The sequence below is a fragment of the Asterias amurensis genome, chromosome 2 (assembly GCF_032118995.1).
Source record: "Asterias amurensis chromosome 2, ASM3211899v1".
NCBI classification, from domain to species: Eukaryota; Metazoa; Echinodermata; class Asteroidea; order Forcipulatida; family Asteriidae; genus Asterias; species Asterias amurensis.
This window is the reverse complement of record NC_092649.1, coordinates 4,341,816-4,362,582: the sequence shown is the minus strand read 5'-3', so window position 1 is coordinate 4,362,582 and position 20,767 is coordinate 4,341,816. Positions and strand designations below refer to the sequence as shown.

The 20,767-nt window shown below is 39.4% G+C and overlaps 2 protein-coding genes across 3 annotated transcripts in view; both read right to left on the bottom strand.

Annotated features, from left to right (window-relative positions):
* The window catches only part of LOC139954528 (uncharacterized), a 39,126-nt gene that overhangs the window by 10,607 nt on the left and 7,752 nt on the right, over positions 1-20,767 (bottom strand). Inside the window, exons 1-5 of one of the 2 annotated variants that reach the window (XM_071954371.1) lie at positions 9,393-9,591; positions 7,500-7,565; positions 6,844-6,945; positions 5,765-5,875; positions 4,911-5,069 (exon numbers count right to left, since the gene is read on the bottom strand). In XM_071954371.1, the coding sequence (XP_071810472.1) occupies positions 4,911-5,069; positions 5,765-5,875; positions 6,844-6,945; positions 7,500-7,565; positions 9,393-9,504 (550 nt within the window). In that variant the 5' untranslated portion in view covers positions 9,505-9,591. Of the gene's footprint in view, positions 1-4,910; positions 5,070-5,764; positions 5,876-6,843; positions 6,946-7,499; positions 7,566-9,392; positions 9,592-20,767 lie in introns of those variants that run through there. The other variant, XM_071954372.1, reaches the window with a different exon arrangement.
* LOC139954483 (E3 ubiquitin-protein ligase TRIM32-like) lies at positions 13,236-20,547 on the bottom strand. The gene is made up of 2 exons (XM_071954298.1): positions 20,397-20,547; positions 13,236-16,443 (listed from the first exon to the last, which is right to left on the bottom strand). The coding sequence occupies exon 2, from the start codon at positions 16,418-16,420 to the stop codon at positions 14,687-14,689; it is 1,734 nt and encodes a 577-aa protein (XP_071810399.1). The 5' UTR covers positions 16,421-16,443; positions 20,397-20,547; the 3' UTR covers positions 13,236-14,686.

Genomic DNA, 20,767 nt, shown 5'->3' with positions numbered 1-20,767 from the left:
GGAAACTACACAACCATACACAAGTCAATAGGACACTTAATACAACCATACACATGTCAATGGGAAACTACACAACCATACACAAGTCAATGGGAAACTACACAACCATACACAAGTCAATGGACACTTTACAACCATACACAAGTCAATGGGAATTGACACAACCATACACAAGTCAATGGAAAACTACACAACCATACACAAGTCAATGGGAATTGACAAAACCACACACCAGTCAATGGGAAACTATACAACCATACACAAGTCAATAAGAAACTACACAACCATACACAAGTCAATGGGAATATACACAACCATACACAATTCAAGAGATGCCAAGTCCAGAGGCCAGCTATGCGTGAGATTTTTCAAAAAAAAATCTGAAATTTAATTGTGGGCAAAAAAGTAATCCAAAATGCATCAAAAACCTCTTCATAATAATTAAAACTAACATGAGGAACACAGAATATGTTGATGGTTAATGTGGAGGTACGAATGTGTCAGATTATTTCCTTCCAAACTTAAAAAAGTCAATTGGAAACTACAAAACCATACACAAGTAAATAGGAAACTACACAACCATACACAAGTAAATGGGAAACTACACAACCATACACAAGTCAATGGGAAAGTACACAACCATACACAAGTCAATGGGACACTTCACAACCATACACAAGTCAATGGGAAACTACACAACCATACACAAGTCAATGGGACACTTCACAACCATACACAAGTCAATGGGACACTTCACAACCATACACAAGTCAATGGGAATTGACACAACCATACACCAGTCAATGGGAAACTATACAACCATACACAAGTCAATGGGAAACTACACAACCATACACAAGTCAATGGACACTTTACAACCATACACAAGTCAATGGGAATTGACACAACCATACACAAGTCAATGGGAAACTACACAACCATACACAAGTCAATGGGAAACTACACAACCATACACAAGTCAATGGGAAACTACACAACCATACACAAGTCAATGGGACACTTCACAACCATACACAAGTCAATGAAAATTGACACAACCATACACCAGTCAATGGGAAACTATACAACCATACACCAGTCAATGGGAAACTACACAACCATACACATGTCAATGGGACACTTCACAACCATACACAAGTTAATGGGAATTGACACAACCATACACAAGTCAATGGGAAACTACACAACAATACACAAGTCAATGGGAAACTACACAACCATACACGAGTCAATGGGAAACTACTCAACCATACACAAGTCAATGGGAAACTACACAACCATACACAAGTCGATAGGACACTTAATACAACCATACACATGTCAATGGGAAACTACACAACCATACACAAGTCATTGGACACTTCACAACCATACACAAGTCAATGGGAAACTACACAACCATACACAAGTCAATAGGACACTTAATACAACCATACACATGTCAATGGGAAACTACACAACCATACACAAGTCAATGGGAAACTACACAACCATACACAAGTCAATGGACACTTTACAACCATACACAAGTCAATGGGAATTGACACCACCATACACAAGTCAATGGGAAACTACACAACCATACACAAGTCAATGGGAATTGACACAACCACACACCAGTCAATGGGAAACTATACAACCATACACAAGTCAATGAGAAACTACACAACCATACACAAGTCAATGGGAATATACACAACCATACACAATTCAAGAGATGCCAAGTCCAGAGGCCAGCTATGCGTGAGATTTTTCAAAAAAAAATCTGAAATTTAATTGTGGGCAAAAAAGTAATCCAAAATGCATCAAAAACCTCTTCATAATAATTAAAACTAACATGAGGTACACAGAATATGTTGATGGTTAATGTGGAGGTACGAATGTGTCAGATTATTTCCTTCCAAACTTAAAAAAGTCAATTGGAAACTACAAAACCATACACAAGTAAATAGGAAACTACACAACCATACACAAGTCAATGGGAAACTACACAACCGTACACAAGTCAATGGGAATCAACACAACCATACACAAGTCAATGGGACACTTCACAACCATACACAAGTCAATGGGAAACTACACAACCATACACAAGTCAATGGGACACTTCACAACCATACACAAGTCAATGGGACACTTCACAACCATACACAAGTCAATGGGAATATACACAACCATACACCAGTCAATGGGAAACTATACAACCATACACAAGTCAATGGGAAACTACACAACCATACACAAGTCAATGGACACTTTACAACCATACACAAGTCAATGGGAATTGACACAACCATACACAAGTCAATGGGAAACTACACAACCATACACAAGTCAATGGGAAACTACACAACCATACACAAGTCAATGGGAAACTACACAACCATACACAAGTCAATGGGAAACTACACAACCATACACAAGTCAATGGACACTTTACAACCATACACAAGTCAATGGGAATTGACACAACCATACACAAGTCAATGGGAAACTACACAACCATACACAAGTCAATGGGAAACTACACAACCATACACATGTCAATGGGAAACTACACAACCATACACATGTCAATGGGAAACTACACAACCATACACAAGTCAATGGGAATATACTCAACCATACACAATTCAAGAGATGCCAATTCCAGAGGCAAGCTATGCGTGAGATTTTTCAAACCTCAAAAGTCAATGGACACTTTACAACCATACACAAGTCAATGGGAATTGACACAACCATACACAAGTCAATGGGAAACTACACAACCATACACAAGTCAATGGGAAACTACACAACCATACACATGTCAATGGGAAACTACACAACCATACACATGTCAATGGGAAACTACACAACCATACACAAGTCAATGGGAATATAATCAACCATACACAATTCAAGAGATGCCAAGTCCAGAGGCCAGCTATGCGTGAGATTTTTCAAACCTCACCCCCACCCCCCCCCCCACCCCGAAAAAAAAATTGCCAGTTTAAGAAGGCCTTTCGAAATCGCCGCCCAACTTTTTATTTTATTTTTATAAAAAAAAAATCAGAAATTTAATTGTGGGCAAAAAAGTAATCCAATATGCATCAAAAACCTCTTCATAATAATTAAAATTAACATGAGGTACACAGAATATGTTGATGGTTAATGTGGAGGTACGATTGTGTCAGATTATTTCCTTCCAAACTAAAAAAGTCAATTGTCAGTGAAGTGGAGCGCATTAAACGAGTTTGCTAAGTGAATCGGGAAAAACTTGTGCGCAATAAGCGTTTTGCGCTCTGCCGAATTTTAGTTGAACCTGCTGGAAGAGCAAAAGCGTGCGCAATCTGCAAATTTGTGCTCTATTTGTACAAAGTTTGTACAAACAAATTATGATTCTGATAAACTGCATGCAATCTAAGATTGTGCAAACATTGTGGATTGCGTTTTTGTACACACGAGCGCGATTTGGCAATGCATGACATTATTTGTTTATTTTTTTTTCCCGGTCTGGCCCCAATGCGTGAGAAAATGGTTGCTGTGCGTGTGAGCGTGAGACAGAGCCCAAATGTGTGAGTCTCACGCCTAATGCGTGAGACTTGGTAGGTCTGGTTTCTAGAAGTATGCATAAGGTACGTCGTCTAACCCAAAACGAGGTGGGCGCAGCCACTGCAAGTAGTGGCGGACGTGCGAAATAGCTTCATTTTGGGTTAGAATTATGACGCCATGCATAAATATTGAGAGAGGCGTATAACACCCTCACCCACATTACATTTCGAAATATTTGTGTGAAGGATTTTCATCATCTAGCGGGGTGCCGCGCGAAGCACGGCATCCCGCAAGTATACATGTCAAAACTAAATGTCCTGTATAGTGTGACGTCATGGTGCACACTTGTGAAAATGAGGCATCTATAATAATGCACCGAGCTAATTATCATTTCTTCAACTTTTGTTAAATTGTTGGTTGAGCTTTAAAATAGTATCATATTACTCGTGCCTTTTTTGACAAAATGCCTACAATGCCCGTCTTAACATTTTATTAACAGTGTGCCAGTCTGCCCTGTAGGCATACTTTATCGTCCAATAACTTGACATGTATAACATTAGGCTTTGCTTTCCACAGATTAACTCAGACTCATGCATATTCAACATAAGATTTTGGCTGGGTTAGGGAATGCTTCGTGTGCAGTTCTGAACTTTCCTCAAACGATGTTAACTATTAAGCTCTTAAGGATTAACACTTGGTGGCGCACTGTTTTGTTTGCGTATTTAAGATTATAGGGTGCATCACCATCAGTTAGGAGAAAACAGAGCTAGCGTCGACCTCCAATTTTGTAGGCCCTCAAAATAAAATAAAATTATAAGATAGATTTGAGAGCCCCCAAAAAGGGATGCAGTGTAAAATGTACCCAATTATTGTGACCTGGGGGTTGTTGACGTCCAGCTTTATGTACTTTGGATGACATAGGGCCCTAAAAAGTATCCTGTTTGCTTCGAAAGAGAACTAGAGGTGTAGAGACATTTTTTTTTCAAGATTGATTTTTGGACGTTTGGAAAAAAGTATTCTGAGGGGTGTTTTTTTGGCTCACTTTGAGGGGAATAAAACAACTCGACGGGAATAACTCGACGAGCCCAGGGACTCTCCATATTAAATTAGGCAGAGGACTGCTTTTGTCTGTGTCCACTGGCAAACCACGATAAATCTGAAGACTAATAGCCTTTCAGCGACCTGCCGTCGATTTCACCAAACTGTTCCTAACTTAGGATTAATCTTAGGACTAAGTCCCAGCCTTGCTCTTAGGACGGGTTACTCGTCCTAACTCGAGATAGGATTAATCCTAGCGTTTCGTGAAATCGGCTACAGGCTATAAAGCCAATAGCCTCTGTCCCTTCAATCCATACCGTGTGTGTCGACCGGCTGTACGAGACAGTTCGGATGTCCAACATTAACGCCCTCTATGTGCCGTGAAGCAATGCTGATCTTCGGTGCATGTTTACCGGTGTCTGTGTGGGTCACCCTGTAGCCCGCTGGGCCAATGCTGCACGTCAGGTGGTGTGTTGCTACAAACGCAGAAATATAATTGAATTTTCGATTTTAAAGAGCTAAAAAAACACACACATAGTTGCACTTTTTAAGGGAAACACCAACATTTCACATACAGGTTTATACACAAAACAGGTTTTGAGCAAATTTGTATTGAGCATCGCTAATCTGGTGGCTCCTACTGCCCCCGGTGTAGCGGTCTCCCCGCTTCGGTATGCTCAGAGCTCCGAAGTCTGCACTTTACTTGGAAGAAGAGAAGAAGAAGTTGATGTTATCTCATTACAATGTAAAATGCACAAAAGAAAATCATATGTTACTATTGTTACAATTCTAACAGTGTCTAGCTGGTAAAACACTGCTCTAGAATTGCAAGTGTCGTGGGTTCGAATCCCACCAGAGTAAAATGCTTGGTTTTTTTTCACAGGACTCGGGAAAGTACTTAGAATACATTGCTAACAGACATCGGTGTAGGCCTATGGGTAAAAACCAAAATTAATATTCTTTATCCCCGATGCAAATTTAACATCTCTGATATTGTTACAATTGTTTATCCGCTCTTTTCCCCCTCGACCTCAAGTTTATAGACTATAACCAATTGTGTCCTACCACAGTTTTGAAGTTAAATGCAGTTTTATTGAACATTCTTGCTCCTGATGTGGAGTCGAAGCTCAACAAAAGTATTGTTGTTTTTACATAAAATGCTAATATTTACGTGTTGTTCCGTGCGGGCACGTCTTCCCTTTGTCTTTGAAAGTCTTCTTCTTGTCTTTCCAAATTAAATCTCCCGCCGTGTTGTAGTCAGCAGCACCGGGGATTGTTGGATCTATAAAAAATATGGGAAACGGGAAATCATTTAGTTTTCTTAAAGGCAGTGGACACTATTGGTAATTGTCAAAGACTAGCCTTCACAGTTGGTGTATATCAACATATGCACGAAATAACAAACCTGTGGAAATTTGAGCTCAATCGGTCGTCGAAGTTGCGAAATATTAATGAAAGAAAAAACACCCTTGTCACACGAAGTTCTGTGCGTTTAATAGATGGTTGATTTCGAGACCTCAAGTTCTAAATCTGAGGTCTCGAAATCAAATTCGTGGAAAATTACTTCTTTCTCGAAAACTATTGCACTTCATCAGAGGGAGCCATTTCTCACAACGTTTTATACCATCAACCTCTCCCCATTGCTCGTCACAAAGGAAGGTTTTATGCTAATAATTATTTTGAGTAACTACCAATAGTGTCCACTGCCTTTAAAGGAACACGTTGCCTTGGATCGGTCGAGTTGGTCTTTCAAAAACGTTCTGTAACCGTTTGTTATAAAATTCACATGGGTAGAAACTTAAGATGTTGTAAAAGTGAAATACAATGATCTACATTGTTCCCTCGTATTGGAAGTCAAATTTTGACTCCCATAAATGGCCAACCGTGTTAGTTCGCGACGTAAAAGGAAAACCGTCCAATTGTGAGTGATACTTGTGTGGTTCGCTTTTTATAGACCAACTCGTCCGATCCAAGGCAACGTGTTCCTTTAAGGTCAGTTTCTATTTTAAAAGTGGTATTGATTCAAACACTTTTCTGTCTCATAAAAACAGACCTTCTCCCACTTTGTTTTCTGTCATGAATTCCCTCACCTTTAATCTTCTCCTCTTTTTGCTATAAATGGATTTGTTTTTGTCTGTACTCTGAAGAAGGTCCGGTTTGGATCGAAAGCTAAGGCCACTCGTTTCATAAAACAGAACTTGATAATCAAAGCTGCCGGGTCTTTTCTGGAAACGGTTTCTGAACGTTTACCTTTCATTCGTTTGGTTCTCCCAACAATTGAAAAGTGGGGTCTAGTTTTCCTGGTGATGTCGATTTTAGGTTCGTAGTCAGCTGGTCCGGGCAGAGGGATGGCTGCAGAAGAAACAATAATTGTTATCATTTAAATTATTGGGGCCTTGACCGAGCTAAGGCGAGAAATCAATCAGTCAAAATTAGTATAGGGCCTACATTCAACGTTGCCTACATTCGAGGACATTCTTATTCTGTTGCCCAATTTGTTGGTTGTTATCAGTGGTGCATGCCTTCTCCACTAAGAAGTTGAGGATGCAGGGACGTTTAAGGCACATTCCACACATGCTTTTAATACAGTAGTTTTAAAAGCCCAAATATAAATGCCTTTTATTGTGACTTTATGATTTTAATAAAATATGGTTACAGCATCTAAGATAAAGCTTGAAATAAAAGTCAATAACAGTCATTCGTCAAAAACTTAATTGTGATGAACATTGTAAAGGCCGAGTTATAGTCGGTGTTGCGATGGTCGGGCGTCGGAAATCTTGACGCGCGATCATAAAAAGACACGGTTTTTAGGCCTCAGTCTTAGGATTGCGCGCAAGATTTCCGTCGCGCGACCATCGCGCGACCGACTATAAACCGGCCTTTATTGTTTAATTAATTTGAATTACCGAGCTGAGTGAGTGGCTTTCCGTCCTTGGGAACGATGTACTCCCCCATAGCTGTCCGGTGAAGTTCTGTGGAATTAAAATAAATGGCGCTGGACACTATTGGTAATTACTCTAAATAATATTGTTAGCATAAAAACATACTTGATAAACGATCGAGCAATGGAGATAGTATCATAATGTAAAACACTGTGAGAAACGGCTCCCTCTAAATAACGTAGTTTTTTAGAAAAGAAATTCCTCACTAAATTATCTGAATTGAATTTGAGACATCAGCTGCGGTCTCGATTTCAAGCATGTGAAAGCACACAACTTCGTGTGACAAGAATTTTTTTCTTCGATTATTATCTCGCAACTTCGATGACCAATGAATTGAGCTCAAATTGTCACAGGGTTTGTTATGTTTTTTTATACATAATGCTGAGATACGCCAAGTGAGAAGACTTGTCTTTGACAATTACCAAATGTGCCCAGTGCCTTTAAACAGTGCAATGCAAGTTTAGGCCTAAAGTTTAGAAATTATGTAAAATATAACAGCTGCATTATGGGGAAATCTATTCCTAGGCCCTTTTCGAAACAGCTTGCTTTGGGCTCCGGTGTCCGGCTTGGGCCCCGTGTGCCATAGCCACCATAGCAGAGTTATAAGCCCAAAGCCCAAGATTTCGAAACGTCTATAAAAGGCCATGCTAGGAAACCATAAAGCATTTTTTTGTCCTTTATGAGAGTTGAAAGTTTATTTCCAATCAAAGCGTGTGTTATCTCCGTCGATAAGTGTGTTTGTTGTATTGTATTATCATTATTCCTCTATTGTATTATCCTAAGGTATTTCTAGTATTGTCCTGCCCGCCTTCCCCTTTATTTATTTCTAATCACTGCATTTCCGGTATTTACTTTGTATTGCTTTGGAATGTCTAGTATGCCCGGGTACCAACGTAGTGGGCGTTGGCTGCTTAATATATTCTTGCAGCGAACACGTTAGGCTCATTTCTGTTCCTGATTCCGTTGTGTTCTGTTCGAGTTTATTTTAGTTCTACTCAGACATGTAATTTTCCGTATCCATCTCCCGTAAGTAGCCTTATTCTGTTTACAACTGTTATTTCTAGCATTTATTTCCTTTATGTATAAATATCTTTATTTTTACCTTCGCAGTCAAAACTTCCCTTGTGTAAGTATTTTCCTGTTCGGTATATTCAGCAAGTTGCCGTTTTCCTGTGAAAATAGAGTAATCTTTGTGGCGTATCGTGGCTGCACTGCGTCAATGGCACTAGCTCGTGTTTCTGATCAGGTTTGATTCCCAGTCGTGACACTGACTTGTGTCCTTGACACTCTCCTCCACTATTCGTTCTTCGAATGGGTCGCAAAGCCGTGGGTCCCGTGTAATGGACGTTAAAATAAACCATAGGCATAGTTACACCTATCGCTTAAAAGGGGTCATCGCCGAGTCACTTGGAGTAGGTTAAGCCTGGAAACGGTTTCAAAGAGATTCGTTCTGCTAACTGCCGCTAATGGATTGAACTGACAGGGCCCATTCATAGAGCTGCTAAGCACGAAAATTTGCTAAGCATGAAATTTCGTCCTTACAGGATTACTAACCAATTTCCATTTCTTGCATGTATCGCTTATTACTGGTATCCAGCTATTGTTTGCTTACCCTCAAAATCATGTGGAAATCTGTTTGGTAATCCTGTTTTTCAGCAAGGAAACAATTTCATGCCAACAATTTTTAGTGCTTAGCAGCTCTATGAAGTTGGGCCCTGCCCCGTCAACAATCACTGTGTACCTAGCCCTATATAGGACTCTTTCTCTGTAGTACAAAACGAAAGTGTAAGGCCGCCAGGGCTAAACTGTGTACCCAGAAAGTTGTGACCCTCTGGTAGAGGATCGAGGCCTACTTACGTATTCGATGTTTTCTGTCATTGCAAGATGTATCTTCTCTCTCTTGCTCATTCTGATCATCGTTTCCTTCCATCTTAGCTTTTCTTGACAATAACTCCATTATAGTCTCCATGGTTTAGTAACAACAGGAGGAAGATACATTTATAAAAGTGAATGTTCACAAAGATTTAAAGACCCTAAAGTATTTTTTTTTTTTTTACTGAGGGTGTGACTTTTGGTAGCGATGCGCTGCGCGTTCATTGTATCCATTGCGAACATTTGAATAGACGCGATATAGAATTAAATAACTAGATCGGCCGCGCGTACATACGCGGGTTCTGGCATGTGCGCAGCCAATTGTACCTATAGATATAGAATAGAATAACTAGATCGACCGCACGTACATACGCGGGTTCTGGCATGGGGGCCGCCATGGCCTTTTTTCCCGTGTACATTCTCTGTGCGTTGCCGTCAGCACGTGACTTTTTGCCGTCAGCACGTGACATTTGGCGCGTCAAAGGCCTATCTCCCGTGTTCATTTTTGGCGCGTCGCCTTTCGAACGTGAAATTTTTACCGCGTCCATGGCGAACCAAAACTTGTTCTACACACGCAATGGTTGTTCATTGGCCAATCCTGTGCGCCGCACGTACAAATCTGTGCATTTCAATTGTTTCGTCACCGTTTTTTCAAACTGTGCGCGTTCACCCATTTGACCAATCACAGCAATGATTGTGGTCGGACAAACTCGGTCATGCGTGCGCGTATATTTGGCACGCGCGGCGGAATCGTGCAGAATAGACCTTTTCGCAAATACCGGGGCGCGCCCGTAAAGCTTGGAATTAGGTGCATTGTGGTCTAGCTGGTAGCAAAATTTGATGCATATCTATCCCACAATGCACCTCATTCAACAGTCTGCGCTTGCGCATTGGTATTTGCGATAAGGTCTATGTCATTGGTCAGGGGGGGCGGAAGGGGTCGCGCCACGAACCCGCCACCTACGTTGAAAATAATCTCATTCTTCTCTCCCCGACGAGCGCCGGCCAAAGCTCTCCATACAAACCTACGTAAACGGCGCGCTGTGTAGTGCACGTACATTCCCTGAATACAATTAAAAGATTTCGAATACGTTCTACCCTTTGAACGCAGGCGCGCGCGGCGGTTGAGACTGCCTGCACGGGTCCATTTAATCAAAGGGTGCGTTTATCTCTAAATAATGTTAATTCACCCAATGTAAACGATTTTTTTTTTGCATTGCCAACTGCTTTAGTAATTTAATAATTTAATAAGCAACATATTTAGCGTAAACGACATGTCTTACATATTATGTTTAAAGTCACCTGGAAATATGTTTTCTTCTTTCAAACATAAGAGTATATACTTACGAACAATAAAACAATTTTTTTAGTAATTGTTTGTCACGATTTATATGTTTAAAAAATATATAAAGTTGTTTGGGGGCTGACTCCGCCTACCCCTTTTGTGACGTCAATCGAGGCAGACTTTGCCTACGATGCGTATAGTAAACACACGTGCAAAGTACATGTACGTCCAAGTCGTGAGTTGGTACATTTCAAAAAGTGTTTTTCTGCATTAAGCAGCAATACACCTGGTCGGTATTGCCGGAAAAAAACTTTTTTTTTTTTTTTTTGAAACGTACAAACTCACGACTTGGTCCGTACATGTACTTTGCAATTGTGTTTACTCTACGCGTTACAGGCAAAGTCTGCCTCGATTGACGTCACGAACAGCGCCCTCTCGGGTCGGGGTCTTCTCTTAAATTTGTAAATAACATAAGAACTGATTTTTTAAAACCTTAGTTAACTGTTTATTCACATTCCACTCATCAAAACATATATATTAGTGACAAAGGCTTCATTTTGAAAAAATACCACTTTAAGATGTGCGCTTGCCTCAGAATTAACATTACCTGTGGCGAATGTTCCCGTCCGTCAACAGACGATCGTTTGCGTGGAAACCAAGTATAGGCAGAGACCATTTTTTCAAAAATACCTCTCAAAAAATGTCAAATATCCAGAGGATGTACGGAGGGATTTTGTTTAAACTTTCAGGAATGAAAGATCTATCCCTCATCACAACATTTAGTTAAAAAAATGAGGATGAGGATGAACGATAATTTTTTTCACATTATGTCGATGTTTGTAGCCATTTTAGGGGTGACGTTTTGTAACAAAACTCCCGCCTGGACCCATTCATACACGTTGGCCGCTGCAATAAGCCAACGGAAAATTTCGGTAAAATGTTTAAGCATTTTGTGTAAACTAACCAGTTTAACAATTGAAAATGTTCTTACAATAAGTACTGTTATGTTTTCAGTGCTGTTAAAGAGAGAATTTCAGCGGTATTCATGTTATCTTTTCTTGTTTAATATTGCCATCACCTATTTTTAAAATGGAGTGTACCCAAAACGCGCTAGCAAATGATTGCGCAATAACCCTTCCGCCCCCCCCCCCCCCTGGTCATTGGTAGTGTTCGTGTTCTTATAATAACTCTATGGTTCGTACACGTTTCTTGCTCACGTGTGCAGTGGGCGGAGCTTAGTGGAAAGCCGGAACGAAATATGTAAATTGCACAAAGCGCGTGCGCACTGACGTTTTGGTTGGCAAAATGAGGGAACTGCAATGTTTTGCACACTGGTAATGGGTGCGTGACGCAGACGCGATTGCGCGCCTGCTTAGTTCACAACTCTATGGCGTTTGCCAACCAACAGGGTCTGTACGCATGCGTGAATGTAATTAGCATATTTCATGGGAAGGGTCCATTGCTTTCCACATACACAAAGTACAGCTGATAATATAGGTAGCCTTTTAGGGCCGTAACTACGAAAGCCGTTTAACCTATTAGATGCGTATAAATGAGTAGTCACTGTATAAACCTCGTGTCTAACTTTAAACAGGTACTACAAAGCTTGCTTTTAGTTAGCCGCGTTTAAATGACCATTAGAGTTAAACATTTGTTTATAACAAACAATAGCAATTCTTAAACATGGTACGGATACTGGGGTTGTTTAGTGAGTATTCTGAGCCATTTAGAAGCCAGATATGTACACAGAAAGGTAGAAAGGTGGACAGGTTGGATGGGCTCCAAATCGTCTTAATTGCAAGAGAGGAGGATGACGAACAAGAAAATCGTCATGGTCGCCAACACCAGCGTGCACCAAGAGTTTTTAGGGACAAGGGGAATCCCTTAGAAGAGTATGAAGAAGAACACCAGTAGTTGTTAATGGCTTTTCCTGATGGTTTAAACAAACAAACAAACAAACAAACAAACAAACAGACAACTTTGTAGTTTAATCAGGAATTAAATTGACGATCTTGGCCAGCTGGGTATTTGTTTTTATTTTATTTTATGTCGATTTGTATTTTAATTTTTTTCCTTTTGATAACAAATGATTTTCGATTTGCAGTTGCGCAATCCTCTATCATTACAATGTATTTAACAATAGGGACCACGGTCGATAAGTTTAGACTGTCCTAGTTACACAAGGATAACTATAAGCAACTATTTAAGATATTTCGTAAGACTTTCGTAAGACGTGTGTAACTTAGATAAACGGCTTCAGCCCATGTTTAACTAGTTAGTGTTACTGACAAATAATGTAGGTGCATGATGTATAATAGGCGGCGCCCTAGCATGTCCGCTGTTTCTCAATGAATGTCTACATTAAAAGCAAAATGATAGCAACTTTTCGGGAGAGTATAATAATAGCTGTTACTCAATCGTTGAATAATATTACTTAGTGTCTTTATTGTTTTTTTGTTTTTGTTTTTTTAATCGTTGCATTATTATAGTAAAAATAGTATTAGGGAAATCGAAGGAGTGAAGGTAAGTGATTAGGTAATTAGGTGTTCGGATAACAGCCAAAGACTTTGCATCCTTTTTTTATTTTTTTATATTTTATTTTTAGCTTCAGTGCTTATTCTTTACAGCGAACTTGTTTGCAAGCAAAATAAATGTAAATGGCGAGGCTTAAGTCAACTTGAAACTCAGAGAGTAGTTAAAATAACGAATTGGAATTGTATAAGAGCTATAATAATAATCTACAATTATTGAAGCCAGGATTTGTTATCGACAAATTAAGATTGCATTTTGATAACGTCATCAAGTGTCACCTGAAAAGAGCACTTTTCAAAGAATTATGTATTTGACACAAATTTAATGTGTGATCAAGTTAAACACCGTGCATATATTCCAGCCGCCGGATATGTTACATATAATTATTCACATCCCAACCAAATGACGTTTAACATGATCTATACCTTTATAATTTGCCCAACATTGCATTATTCAAGCCGATTTATGTAGAACTGCATCTTTAATTCATAATTGACTTAATATATTAATGTGAAAGTCGATCATTTATGATTTATGAACCGATTTGTACGGTTTGAATAATAACGATTTTTACGTGGATTGTCCGTGGAATGTGTATTCACATTTTTGACTTTGACTGAGAGTCTTTCGTTTAATAGACCGATTGCGCTACCAATGTTTACATGTGATCACGTGACCTATAGTGGGTAAAGAAAAACACAGCTACACAGTAAAGACATGGGAAGACTCATACGAATGGACCATAATTGGCTGTATTTTCAATTAATAACACTTTTAACTAAAAACGGAGCCCTTTTTATCAAGCTGAATATTGTGACATTGATTTATTTTTTTGCTGTTTGTTTTTCCCAGTATTCCACTACGAAAGAGGTTTCTTTTGAGAGTATGGTTGTAGACTACGTAAATTACTGAGGTTTGAGCGAGCTGCACGGCGTGAAGTTGGGCTGTGATATGGGAGATCGCAAAGTTGTCCGACTCATAGCTGACAGTTATGCCCCTTCTAATCAAATTTTTTGAGGGTGAAAATAAAGGGATTTGCATCTTCTGAAAGAAATTTTAATTGAAAATATTGGCAGCAAAATCATTACAATGAGGACAAAGTAAAACCACACTTTCCGTGCACAAACACATGACATCGTGTGAAAATTCTCTCAATTTCCTATTTGGTGGAACTGTGTTTACCCATTACTGACATTGCTCAGCCTCCGGTAAGGTCTCATGTTACAAACCCTGGAATCTTCTTCAGTAATTTCGAGAATTTAGTCCTTTTTTGAGCCAAAAATTGCAACAGTAATCATGTCTTTTTAACGCACGTTTATATGCAGTACGCCGAGTTTGTTTACATCCAATACTCACTATAGGTCACGTGACGCACGGAGCGCAATCGGTCTTCTAATGTCTAACTTTGTGAGCTGTAACTGCTTTGAAAATGTTTTGTTTTCGACCATGACGTCATTGACACTCACACGCGATGCAAGATCTTGACTGAGTACCTTTCAGCCACGATGAGGTCACCGGTAGGAGTAAACTTCATGCCTAGCGGACTGTATAAGCCACGAGCTACACAGCCAAAGTGCTCACCTGATGCATCGCAATGATGTATCTCTCCGGTTCCCACTGTACCGAAATGAAGAGACACATAGATATCTCCAGCATCGTCGCAGCACACACCAATAAGTGTTACAGGTTTGCCGCCAGTGAAGTGGGCCACCTCGTTTCCCATGAAATCCAGACAAACTAGTTTAATCGTTTTATAGTTTGTGAAGATCAGTCGCTCATTGCTGCTTACAGATAGCCTGCATGGATTGCCTATTTCGGCATGATGTATTATTGTAGAAATAATGGATCCATCCATATTATGGAGAGATATAACCTTTCTCGTACAGTCAGACACTGCAATCCGATCTTTCTTGTCCACAGCGATACCACCGAGCACTGACTGCCCCATGACTTGATTCTGTGATGGTCTGAACTGACGGATATATCGCAGTTCTCTATCATAAACCTTTACATCCGGTCCGTCAATAACCAGAAGCAGGTCATTAGAGGTCACCGCAACATCAAAGGGACATTTTAGTTTACCATCCTCTGTTCCGTTTTGAACACCCGTTGATTTGTAACTACCCTTTGATGTAAACGTGGATAGTAGCAGTCTTTCGTAGTCACAAACGACAATGTCACCATCGCTAAAACAAGCAACGTTTACTGCCCTCTTGAACTCCCCCTCACCTTCCCCTTCTTTACCAAACTCTGTCTTCACCTCCCACTTCTCTTCCTCTAGTATTTCACCGATATCCGCGTCAGTGACGACATCATGACCTTTGAACCCGATGAATGACTTGCTCCGCTGCACTGTTTGAAACTGGAGCTCCTTATGGAACGTCAAGTTGTGCATAACTTTTAGCTTGAGGTCCAGCAGCTCAACGTCATTGGCATGCAGCATCAAGTGGTTGACTGAAGCTACGATCTCCATGCCGACGCTCATCTTATCTTGATTGCTGCTCCGTATGCTCTTAAATTCCTTAATTCTTTCTTGACCGATTTCAGTTACTCTTTCTCGGAGGAGACGAGATTCATTTCTCAATTTAGCGACTTTCTCTTCCTCCTTAGCCAAAATATCTGCAAGAGTCCGGTCGACCATGAGCTGTAATCTCTTCTCTGATTTGTTGATAGAGTTATCCACTCGTTGGAAATGCTTTAGACACTCATCGAACTTCATCAATTCCGCTTCAACCTCTTGACGGAATAATTTAACGCAATCGGTGATCACGATTAGGGTATGTGCTTGGTGATCGAGCAACGCACATTTGACACACACAAGTAAGTCACACGTGTCGCAATGAGCCCACAGTTCCTGGTCAGCGTGTTTCTGGCACTTTGACGATTCAGTTTTAGGTCGCTGATTTGGATCTTCAAGATTGATGACGTCATCAATAAGCGAGCTCAAGAAAAAGCTGTTGAGAAGAGCCGACACTCCCTTAACTGGGATTTTAGTTTTCTCTCTACATTCTGGGCAAATAATAAAACCCGTCTTCGGATTCTGAATGAATACAAGTTCCTGGAGACATTTTTGGCAAAAGCTGTGGTGACAGTTCAGGATTTTCGGATTGATGAACCGATTTAGGCAGATTGGGCATTCGATGAGTTCCTGACTAATCTTGCAAGTGGTTTTAGTGGGAAGTGCAGCTTCGGCCATCTTCAAATATTGAGCTGTCCAGCCTGAAGTAAATAAGTTTAATGTTCATTACTTCATACAGGGAGTAAACAACAATGGAGACACTATAGGTAAAGTTTGCTGCACTCACAAATAACATTAACTTATGCACATTTCCAAGAATCCGTGAAGGTGTTCATTTAGTGACTTGCCAGAGGGTGAAAACAAGATGGAAATACAAAAAATTTACAGTAATTTTGTTTGTGTTCATGGTTTTAATTATTCATGTCGTGTTTTTTTATTTAAAAACACTGGACACCTTTGGTAATTGTCAAAGACCAGTCTTCTCACTTATGCATAAAATAACAACTCTGTAAAAGTTTAACCTCAATTGGTCGTCGAAGTTGCGAGATAATAATAAAAGAAAAGACGTCCATGTCACACGATTTTGAGAAGTGAAAATCTAATTACGAGGTCTCGAAATCAAATTCGTGTAAAGTTACTTCTTTCTCGAAAACTACGTTTCTTCAGAGGAAGCCGTTTCTCACAATGTTTTATACTATCAACAGCTCCCAAACACTTGTTTACCAAGTAAGGTTTTATGCTAATAATTATTTTTAAGAAATTATACCGATAGTGTTCAGTTCCTTTAAGTGAATAGTTCCACAAAGATATAGTAGTTTAAAAAAAAAATTCAAACAATGTTGTTGTCCGTTTTATTTGGGAGCTATGTTCGAAAAAAAATGTCAAGGTCAATATTCTACCGGATGATGTTGAGTCTGGCTCACTGACAAGCGATTTTGAAAACAATATTGTTTTGTTTTCTTAAATCTGATACACAGTGCGGCGTAAAAGTGTCATTATGGAGACTTCGTTCCCAACAGACGAAGAATTGTTCAGAAACGTTGTCCTACAGCGCCCTCTTTTGAATCAGCCTATGAGTCGTTTGGGGGCACAACAATCGGGGGACATGCAAACTGACACATTATAAAGTAATGAAGTATTGCGTACGCTTCGTTTACTGAACAATTTTCGTTGTTACTCATATGTTTCCCTTGAACTTTTGATAATGAATAGAACAGTACAAACACTCGTGGGTAAAACCACATTTTTTTAAGGCACTGGTAACTTTTGGTAGTTAGTCAAGATAATTATTAGCATTAAAATTCATATAGGATTTGAGGCATTGCATGGTGCGGTATCAATATATATTTGGTTTGCGATAACACCATGTGTCTATCTACTTGACACGAGGTAAAGTTTATTATGAACTGTCTTTTTTTTTAAACTACTACCCGGGCGGAAGGTATAGAAAACTACTACTTTAGCTTTACATGATCGAAACTGTAGGAACTACCGCGGAGTCAGTTCTTGGATTGGTCTCAACGTTTCGACTAGGTTGCTCTTGTCATCGTCAAGTTGTTATTACAAACTTACTTAGTAACGAGCAAAGGTGAGCTATTTATATAGTAAAATACTGCAAGAAACGGCTCATCTGAGGTATCGTAGTTTTTAAAATAGCAAAAATTTCCCATCTCAAGTAATTATGAAGGCTTCAGGCATGGGAGCTATTAATATTAATGCATCTGAAAGCACACAAATTAATGTGACATTGTGCAACAATGGTGTTTTTTCATTACTCTCTTGCAACTTCACAATTGTTTTCCTGCATATTGTTGGGATACACCAATTAAAGCCATTGGACACTTTCGGGACAGAAAAAAAGTTCACAGATTTACAAATAACGTCACCGTTTTCACGTTTTCACGAAGGGACAATATTGTAAAAAATCAATAAAAACTCATTTTGATTTTTTTTTGTGGTTTCGAATTAGTTTAACGGTATCTAACAATTCTCTAATTTATAGACCTAAAAGTCGTCTAGTTTCTTAGATATGCTAAGATGATGAAGGACAAAAACCTCAAGATCCTTGATTTGCGTTTTCACGAACAGACAGTTTCCTTTTTGTGCGTTAAAGACACGGCTGGCACAGCGCCAAAAACGAGTGCTCCGATTTATACCTGTGACCTACATTGTTTTACGCGCGCGCGCCCCAAACGGGCACAAATGGCCACAACTTGTTTTTTCGTTTTCACGAACAGCCACTTTGTGTATAGACTGTGCAAGTCTCGCGCGCACCGGAGCGAGAAAACACGACAACTGAAGAACTTTATTTTCTTATGAATCAAATCTTTGCTTTAATTTTATCTTAATGCCGTATCTGAACAACAAAAATACCATATAGAGCTTGTTTAAATTAGTTTCAGCAGTTTCAAACAAACACACAATTATCGGTTAAAGTCTATGTATAGACAAAAGCAAAACTCTGGGACAAGGATGTTTGTTTGATCTTAAATTGTTTTTAACCCCTTTTGTAAATCTTCGCCCGAATGTGAAACTACTCAAAGCTGGTTTATACGCAGACGCACGATGGTCACAAGGGCGTTACATAAACGCGTGACGCAGTTTAAAGAGGAAGCCGACGCCTAAACGACCAATGAAAAGGCTTTTCACCCCGCGCGACCAAAACAAGCGTCTGCGTAAGTTTCGTGATCGGAGATGGGCACAAATTCTTAATTTTTACCAAGTAACCTGACCCGAGGTCAAGTTTAAATAACGGTTTTTCTTCGTTATTATGTTGACTTTATTTTTACTTTTATATATGATGTTAATTAGTATTACATTTTTAACAACATATTTCATTTTTATGGTCATAAACTACATTAAACTAAAGCAATGGACAAAACAAAATCTCCCCAACGTAAAACTCCATAAGGTTGGGACCACAATGGTCCCGGAAGTTCAAATCCGCGCGAGACTTGCACAGTCTATTGCTCTAACGCGTGGAAATTTCCCCTTGCACAGCAAAAAAGTAGGAGATCAGGCTTTTGCGTTTTCACGAACAGCAACACGACGCGCTGCACACAGACCACATTTTGTAAAGTTTTCACGAAGAGGCACTTTTGTTAATTGAATAATTACTCATTAATTAAACCATTATGAACAAAATTGGAAACAGATTTGTATGATGTAGGATCTCTACTTTCCTGATATGTAAAAATTTCAAAGATTAAACATCGAAAAGTCTACGAACCAGTGATTTCAAAATTAGCTTAACTTCAAACGCGATGTTCTCCAAACATACATTTTGGGCTGCAGGGGACAAATTGTCCCTTCGTGAAAACGGTGACGATAACTTACAGGGTTTACAGAAGGTAATGGTGAAAGACTTCTCTCGAAATATTATTCCATGAAAGGCTTTACTTTTTGAGAAAACATTAAAACAATTATCAATTCTCGATATCGAGAATTACGGACCTATTTAAAACACATATGTCATGACACGGCGAAACGTGCGGAAACAAAGGTGGGTTTTCCCGTTATTTTCTCCCGACTCCGATGACCGATTGACTCTAAATTTTCACAGGTTTGTTATTTCATAAATAAGTTGTGATACACGAAGCGTGGGCCTTTGGACAGTACTATTTACTGAAAGTGTCCAATGGTTTTAAGAATACTGGCTTTGACAACTACTGAATGTGTCCAATGTCTTTAACATCCATTCTTCCGCCCCAAAACGGATACGAGTGTCGCATTTAGTTCTTTGATCAGATATTCCAGTTCAATTGTACTATATACAAAAAAACGATGTAACTGCCTGATTTCATTAAATTGACTCGAAAGCTGGTCCCATTATTTGTTTTTTTCAACCAACACGGATCGCCGGACCTTGCCAGGAATGCCAGCAATTATTTATCCCTCATCAAAACGTAACGAGATACCCGGAATATTATTGACGTGTCCTAAATTTTAGTATTGAATTCATATCTGGTTTCAACTGTTTTGACGAAAACAAAAATCATGTTGTGCCAACCGAAAGCAAGATCATAATACCAGATTTTGTGTTTAGTTCAACATTTAAGTTTGCCTAACACTAGGCCTATAGTGTGCGTCAACCATAGAGCTATATATATAGCTCTATGGCGTCAACACATTATTACCTTTATGCAAGTCCTACCTGAATATGTAGATATACTAACTGTGCTAAACTTCGTATAGGCTTACAGTTGATCCCCTTTGCTGAACTTAAAGAAGTGGCTGATGGTCGGCAACAATGACTACAAATCTGAAATTGCTCAAAATAAAGTGGAGCTCTTTGCAAACCCTACTTCTTCATGTGAATGTACAGCGAAATATGATAATGTCTTACCATACACGCAAATGCAGTGGTATTGTTAACACAACTGGAAAAACCCAAACACATTAATAAAGCTCAATAGAAAATTGGGCTTTAGACTGCATTCTATGATGGCCTAGAGCAGCCAAAGCAAGCGCAGGATGTTCCTTTTATACTTTTTCTTTCGAAGATGTGTTTGTTGAACTTGGTGT